Source organism: Echiichthys vipera (assembly GCF_963691815.1).
Source record: "Echiichthys vipera genome assembly, chromosome: 4".
Lineage (NCBI taxonomy): Eukaryota > Metazoa > Chordata > Actinopteri > Perciformes > Trachinidae > Echiichthys > Echiichthys vipera.
Window position 1 is genome coordinate 32191112 of NC_139829.1, and position 8389 is coordinate 32199500.

An 8389-nucleotide genomic window follows, 5' to 3' on the forward strand; every position below is an offset into this window, starting at 1 on the left:
TAGTCTGTATGTTTAGCTCATATCTCCATGACAACGCTGAGGGGGAGGGGCTAGTTTTTTTTTTATTAGGGTTAAAGTTTATGAATAATTAGGGGCGTGGCCTCTTGAGTGACAGCTAGCCTCTGTCCCTCACTTCTCCTCGGAGGTAATCGTCAGCCAGATGGACGTACGCCCCTCCCCCCAACGTCACATACATGCCCTTTTTTGTTAAGAGGAAATGAGGAGGAGTCAAAGTCTGACAAGATGGCGACTCCCATAGGCGAGGACGAATGGATCAAGTTGAGAAAACAGACCCCGACGTAGAGGCTAGGTCCATTTTTTATACAGCCTATGCTACAACATCTACTCTTTCTATCAAGGTTACAGAAGGTCAGGTGTAGTTTACTGCCTCCACGCTAAAACCTTAGTCTAAGATTAAAACGCAGTGCCGTTCTATAATGTCATGCAAAATGTGGTGAGGTTTTCAGTGCAGTTACTCTCTGCAGGTGTTCATTGCCTGATTTACTAAGAGAGCAGCGGGTTAGTACGTATTTAGCAGCTGGACTGATCTCAGTACTGCCATCAAGATGAAGCAGAGCTCAGTAGATGCAGTTCATCAACCTCAGAAAAAGAGTGGTCAGCGGGTGCAGCAGCTGAGGGTGGAGCAGGTGGAGAGGGTGTTGAGATGGATGCTGATACTGAGGTAAACACAGCCGAACTCTCACTTCAATGTAACAAAACACAGAAAAGCGTTGTTATGTGATTGTTATACATATATCTGCTGGTTCTAGCACAGCCCTGCTTGTTGCTTCAGTGAATCCCACCTTTATTGTCGACTCACGGTCTGCCCAGAATCACCCCGTTAACACGTCACAACCTTCCCTTAAGTGCAATTGTGAGGAGAGAGCTGCACCTGCGAACGAACCTGAAGTACAGAATGCTTCACATCTGTGCCTGAAAGACTGGTGCGACATAAAAGGTCTGAATATCGGCGGCAGCTGATCCACGGCGGCCGGTTCAGGACAGAGGTCCTTCAGAGAAGAGAGAGGATAGAGATAAAGGAGAAGTGCTGTGAGCGGCCCAGAGAGAGAGAGAGAGAGAGCGATCAGAGCAGAGGAGAAATAAAGTTTATGTGTGAAGATAGCAGTGAATCTACAGCTGCTGTAGTCCTGTGTCCTGTTTCTACAGCAGCGGAAACAAGACACGGGACTGCAGCATGTTGTTACGGCTCGTTACGGAGGTTTGCTCCAGAGACTTTCCAGGCCAGTTAACGTAAAATAGGCAAAATCAGGACAGATTAAGAAGCAATTTGTGCAGTTTGTTTTACCCAGAGGGGGGCGTGGCCTCGTGCTACTCTCATCTACACTTACACAAGGAATCAATGACTCACTCACTCACTCACTCATCTTCAGCCTCTTGTCCCTGTCGGGGTCGTGGGGGGCTGGAGCCGATCCCAGCTGACATCGGGCGTGAGGCGGGGTCCACCCTGGACAGGACGCCAGTCTGTCACAGGACACATAGAGACGAACAGAGACAGACAACCATTCACACCTACGAGCAATTTTAGAGTCATCAATTAACTGTTGCACAGTAATTGTGCTCTGACACAGTGTGGATACAGCTACAACACGCATTCATTCATGACTGGGAATTAGAATTATGACATCTTATCATTTGGGCGTCTGCAGAGCAACGATGTAAACCTCTGACCTACATTTCCACCGTGTCATTGTAACTCTGAGCTGTGACTGCTACCACACACAGGCCGGGACACGACCACATCATCAACGCATCATCGTCCTGGGTGATGGAGAATCCCAAGGAAGCGCCCCGAGCTAAGACTAAGAGAACCGTGTCCAGGGGCCCCTCAGAGGACACACCGGACACCGGGGTCGTTCAGGTACTGGAGACGGACACGTGCTGTGTCAACAAAACTGTATTTTACTCACTGTTGTACATGTGTACTTGATATAAATACATTCTAAGTGTCTCTGCAGACGGCACATCATGAGTCATGTGAAGTGTAAAATCATCCCAGGGTCTTTTTCAGCAAATACACACATCAAATAAGCCGCCGAGACAAATTTTCGTGTAATAACTATTAACAGAGAAATCCAGGAGAGTCGCTAACAGCCAGACGTGGCTAACACTATTAGCTCGGGGCAGCACGGTGAAGGCATTCAAAGGTCTTTTTTAACCACTAATGCTGCTGAAAATAACAGCAAACCTCTGCAGCAGCATGAGAAGAGTCCCTACACACACAACAAAGCATCATCAGCGTAGTTAGTGAAGCCAGAGTTTATTAAAAGGGTGTTTTAAAGACTTACCTACTGGCCCCTGTACCAGCTCCTCTCATAGTAAAGTCCATTACAGTGGATTACCAAAGTCAATCCCAAAGGAAGGAGCCCATTGGTGCTTTGTTGTGTGTGTAGGGACTCTTCTCATGCTGCTGCAGAGGTTTGCTGTTATTTTCAGCAGCATTAGTGGTTAAAAAAGACCTTTGAATGCCTTCACCGTACTGCCCCGAGCTAATCACTGTTAGCGACTCTACCAGATTTCTCCGCTAATAGTTGTTACATGAAAAAAAAATGGCTCCCTGGCTTCTTTAATGTGTGCATTTGCAGAAAAAGAGCCTGGGATGAGTTTTACTTGGATGAATCTCACTTTCAGCTCTTAATCAATTGACGTATTCCACCAAACGGGGGCGCTGTTGCTGTCACACATTAATAACACACCATTACGGACTGGAGGTCGTCCACTGTGCTCACATTTACACCAGGTGAAGAGGAAAGAAAGCGTGCGGATTGGACGCTGTGGAAGAGTTTGCCGGGGGTTTTCTGTTTGTTATGTGTAGGGACAGGAAGTCAGTGTCAAACCTGTCAAAACTTTAAATATTAATTCAGATTAAATATATATTTTTTAAGGAAAAGGAACACTACATATTCAACCGTTAACAGTTGCTTTCCTCTGCCACTTGATCCATCGATGTTAAGCTTGTGTCACTTAACAAAGGGTATAATCTCTTCAGTTCCTGCTAAGCTTTTAATTTGAAACCTCTCCTGTTTCCTGTCACAGTGTTAAAAAGAGTGAGTGAGAGCAGAGGGGTGTGTATGAAATGACTCTTTTGTTGTACTGGTAGAATTGGTGCGATGGAAATGTACATTATACTGAATTTACCATGTGAGAATTGTGTGTGTGTGTGTGTGTGTGTGTCTGTGTGTGTCTGTGTGTGTGTCCAGGAGTCGGTGGAGATGAGGAAGATGGAGACCAGTGCCAGCAGCACCATCCCAGTCCCGGGCTCAGGTCTGGAGAACCAGGGCAGAGCTGCTTCCATGCCTCGACTCAATGCTGAGCTGCAGGTGACACCTCTTGATCATTTTAGTCATATTTTGGTCATCGGTCAATATTAGATTAGTTTTGGGGTATGTTTTTCACATATAGTCTTCTTTAAGGGCGCACTCCCACTGTCCGTCCTTACCGTGCCCCGTGCTTTAGGGTGCTTGTCCCCCCCTCCAGGCCCGTCTGTACTCAAACTACCTGGGCTGAGGAAGGCAAAGCTCTGGATCTACCGCTCAGTCCTGGTTCCTACCCTCACCTGTGGTCATGAAAGCTGGGTCAGGACCCAAAGAACCAGGTCCAGGTCCAAGCGTCTGAAATGTGTTTCCTCAGGAGGGGGTCTGGAGTCTCCCTTAGAGAGAGGGGGAGAAGTTCAGCATCCGTGAGGAACTCGGAGTAGAGCCGCTGCTCCTTTACGTTGGAAGGAGCCAGTTGAGGTGGTTCAGGATCATCTGGTAAGGATGAACCCTGGGCGCCTCCCTAGGGAGGTGTTCCAGGCACGTCCAGCTGGGAGGAGGCCTCGGGGAAGACCCAGGACCAGGTGGAGAGATTAGATCTCCACACTGGCCTGGGAACGCCTCAGGATCCCCCAGTTAGAGCTGGTTAATGTGGCCCGGGAAAGGGAAGTTTGGGGTCCCCTGCTAAAGCTGCTGCCCCCGCGACCTGACCCCGGATAAGAGGCTGAAGATGAGATGAGATGAGATGAGATAACCGGCTGCCCTGGACAGCGTCTGCTGAGCCTCGTCCCGGCTCCTGCTCATGTTTCTTTTCCGATAGAAAAGCTCAAACTATTTATCCAGTTAAGGTGGAAAAGCTCTAAATGACTAATACGATAAGCCCCTTATTTCCTGAGTGATGTTGATCGATTCATGCGTTCAGGTTTCGTTCCTTTCACAGCCCAGTTGGAAGAGCGGCTGTTGACCCTCCTCTCGCTGCAGAGGACTGATCCGATTAGATGCTGGCGAGCTGCCGGACAATTTGTCAAGGATCGTTTTTCTCCTGCTGCCAACTGAAAAGATGATGGTGGCTCCAAATGACTTTGGGAGAGGAAGAGGCTAACTGTGTTACTGTACAGGAGAGAATCTGAGGTGGTGGTGGTGGGGGGGGGGGGGGGGGGGGGTAATAAAACGACGTCAGGATCGAGGTCAGAAGCTCTTATTTTTCTCACCTTTTGGAACAGAGGGCAGCAAATCCTCTGGCCAATTCGATTAACACGGGCCTTCTGGAAATGTCCTCTTGCTGGAGCATGATGGGATCTGCACCGTGCAATCTGAACTCTGGGGCTCCGGCTTCAGCCACAGCCGTTTAGCTTCCACTCTTGCTAGATTGCTTTTTTTTTTTTGCTTAATTTGAGCTCAGGTTTGCCGAGATGGGGAAATTACATCTGTTATAACCTCTTTAAGATCCTTCTCTGTGCTGCGGTGACATGTAAGCCCACACTCGGTTCCTTTAACCCAGCTGATGCAGGACATTTGATCCAAATTTTGCAGTTTTAGCACCTTTTAATACAGTTTAAGTCCAGATAAGCAGGCAAGGACAGAAGGAATTAAGGCTGACGTGTCCTCAGAGACTCCAGGACGTGCTGAAAGAAGCAGAGGAGTGAGTGCTGTGCAGAGATACACAGAAATATGTCTCCTTTACATCCTGCAGTGCATCATTTACTGTGGTCTTATTGGCAGCTGATGAAATTAAGATCCATAGTCTTGTGAGACCGTCACGACCGAATGAACCAGGTCGCGGGTACAAGCGGCTGAAATGTGTTTCCTCAGGAGGGGGTCTGGAGTCTCCCTTAGAGAGAGGGGGAGAAGTTCAGCATCCGTGAGGAACTCGGAGTAGAGCCGCTGCTCCTTTGCGTTGAAAGGAGCCAGTTGAGGTGGTTCAGGATCATCTGGTAAGGATGAACACTGGGCGCCTCCCTAGGGAGGTGTTCCAGGCACGTCCAGCTGGGAGGAGGCCTCGGGGAAGACCCAGGACCAGGTGGAGAGATTAGATCTCCACACTGGCCTGGGAACGCCTCAGGATCCCCCAGTTAGAGCTGGTTAATGTGGCCTGAGATGAGCAGCTATGGAGCAAGCCGCTCACTAACTCTTTGTTCTCTGGATCCTTCTGTTGAATATGGACCGGGCTCCTGAAATTGGGCCTTTGATCCGTAAATTCACGTTAAACACAAAGGGAAAATCTCCTTTACCCACATGTTGTTTCCTTTCTGAGCTTTGCCTCCACGCTGTTAGCACGTCACACGCTTCACTCATCTGATTGGTTGGTTTGGCCCGTATGTTGGTGATAGACAGATGGTTTATCCAATCAGAAACCAGGATTTTCACTAACCTGACTCCTCCAGATGGATTGATTCTCATGGTCTCAGCAGATCCATCTGGGAACTCCCTTTGGAAATCTTGGGAAGGGGCGAAAATCCTGGTGGCTGATTGGTTAAACCATCCGTCTATCACCAATATACGGGCCAAATCAACCAATCAGATCACTGCAGCGTGTGACGCACTAACAGCATAACTAGCTGCTGTGGCTGTTAGTCAAAATTCAAATCTGCTGCTCTTCTGCTGTTCTTTCTTTTCATTTGTCCGGCCTCTCTCTCTCTCCTGCATCACAGCGGAGCCACTCACGCCACTCTCCTGGGATCCATCTCGCTGTACGTACACGCCGTCACACAACACAACACAACACACACTTGTTTATGGTTTGACATGTTTAGGGTTTGTGCGAATTTACCTGGTCCAGCCGGGCGAACTGTTAAACCCACACTGCCAGTGCCATAGTCCAAAAACGTTGTAATGCGAGATGGAAATGTCAGATGGTCACACGGTCTCATGGGTTAATATCACCATATAACTCTTATTTGTGTGCGGCGCCACAATTTAAAGCCCCTCTTAGTGTTTTTCGACTGACAGGGCTTTATGTGAACAAATCCAGTGTGGTCATAATATGAAGCTAGAACTATGTGAATGACTTGTTTGTTGGATGAAAAGCTCGTGTCAGACTCTCAGTGAGCCTCTTCCCCTCTCTCCCTCAGTCTGTCCCTGACGCCAGCCCGATGAAGCGCTCAGCCTCCACTGTGGCCCCACAGCGACCCCAGGAGGTCAACCTGAGGGACTACACCCTGGAGAAACCCAGCCAGGACAGACAACAACAACAACACCACCATCACCACCACCACCGCTGCCACCATCGCAGAGACAGGGACCGAGATAGAGACAGAGAGAAGAGGCAGCGGTCTTTGGACACGCCTCTGGGTGGATTACCACCCAGCACTGCTGGTGAGTCAGCACTTTCCGGGGCAAAGCAGGACATTTCTGCTCTGCTTAAGATCTTGAGATTGGCAGTATCATGCTCCTCCACAGGTGCACCAGGAGAGCCAGAGTCTGACCCAGCTGCCTCAAAAGAGCGAGGCCATGAGCGCGGACGCTCCCACGACAGGAAGCACCACTCCTCGGCGGACAAGCAGCGCTACTACTCCTGCGACCGCTACTGCAGCAGGGAACACTGCCACACCAAATCTGCCACCGCCAGCTGTGCCGCCTCCCCCAGTGAGGGCCAGGAAACCAGCAACAAGCAGGTGGGAGGACACGGGCATGTAGGGGAGGGACAGGCGAGGACTTAGACCAGGTGAAGGGGATCTCAGAAGGGTTTTAATGAGCTTCAGGTGCATCTGGTAGCGTTCACTGGAGCGTGTCCCTCAGAATGTCATTCCTATCCATTTAGATCAAGAACCACTGAAACTCATAATAGTATATATATATATGAAAGATGATGAAGCACTCTTAGAGCAGCATGGACGACAGCGTGTTGCATGTGAGGATCACAGTAAAGGAGGAAAAGAGTGTGAAGGTGTAACTGGATGCAGACTGAAGTATTGCTGTGACCCCTCTGCATGCTCTGACTGCTACTGTCTCTCTGTGTGCCTTTAGTGCAGCCTCTCATGGCCTGTCACTTCTTTTCCCACTTTCTCTTTTTCCATCATTTTCCATCCATCTCGTCTCTCTGTCGTCATCGGTGCTTGTTCTTTCCCTCTGTCTCCTCTGTCTGCTTCCTCTCCCTTATTTGTCCTCTCTCCTGTCATCACATGTCACATTTGGGTGTCTTTCCTTGCTCTCCTCCTGGCGGCCCTGTCCCTGTTTCCTTCCCTTTTCTTTCCCTCTCTTACATAATTTCCTCATCATTCTATCGTTTCAAATTGCTTGTCCAATTTTCATCCAGGGCAGTGGTTGGGTTAAAGGCAGCCCAGTGGCGCTGAGCTCCAGTTCTAGCACGCCAAGCCGTGGACGTCGGCAGCTCCCCCAGACCCCCCTCACCCCGCGGCCCGGGGTGGCCTACAAGACTGCCAACTCATCCCCCGTGCATTTTGTGTCCAGCCAGGCCTCTCTAAGTCCCGGTCGGCTGAGCCGTGGCCTGTCGGAGCACAACGCCCTGCGGCACAGCGGCTCCCACTACTTCCCCTGCCCCGTTACTCGTATCAGCTCTGAGCCCTTCCTGGGCCAGGGCCACGGCGAGGCCCCGGGCAGCCTCTATGGCAGCCTGCGGGACCAGCTGGACGTCTTTCAGGATGCGGTGTCACTGTCGCCCAGCCCCTGTGCCGGACGCTCACCTCGGACCGCACTGCCTCGCATGATGGGAGCCCTGCTTCCTGCTCCGCAGCAGAACCTCGGGGTACCCAACGGGTACCACTTCAGCTTTGGGGGCAGCACCAGCCCAGGCTCTGGCGTCAGGGCACCCAGGTATTTCCAGGAGGCAGAGGAGGAGGAATGGTGCTAGCATGGCTTTAAACCAACCTTTTCGATGCATTTTGAGGAATTGTGATGAGTTTTATCATCTTCTTTGAAAGCTTTAGTTTACATTGTCAATGTGTGTTTAATGCTGTATTTGAATCCTAACGCGGAGAGCAAAGGTTAGGCACAACATCTAAACAGGGAGAAGGTTAGAGGTGGGTAATAGAAATCTTTATCAAAGGGCACGTAGCATTTGGAAACAGAAGGGTAGATCGCCCGTCACTACCACGCGCTACAGTCGCTGTCCTTGATTTGCTCTGACTTCAGTGTTTTGCTGACACCACCATACTGAC

General features: G+C 50.0%; 1 protein-coding gene across 1 annotated transcript in view; it reads left to right on the forward strand.

Annotated features, from left to right (window-relative positions):
* The window catches only part of cacna1ba (calcium channel, voltage-dependent, N type, alpha 1B subunit, a), a gene marked incomplete at both ends in the record, with an annotated part of 105907 nt that extends 97825 nt beyond the window's left edge, over positions 1–8082 (forward strand). Inside the window, 6 exons of the mRNA XM_083912970.1 lie at positions 1744–1879; positions 3219–3338; positions 5924–5962; positions 6344–6587; positions 6672–6886; positions 7528–8082. Coding sequence (XP_083769096.1) covers positions 1744–1879; positions 3219–3338; positions 5924–5962; positions 6344–6587; positions 6672–6886; positions 7528–8082 — 1309 coding nt within the window. The remainder of the gene's footprint in view (positions 1–1743; positions 1880–3218; positions 3339–5923; positions 5963–6343; positions 6588–6671; positions 6887–7527) is intronic.
* Between the last annotated feature and the right edge of the window lie 307 nt (positions 8083–8389).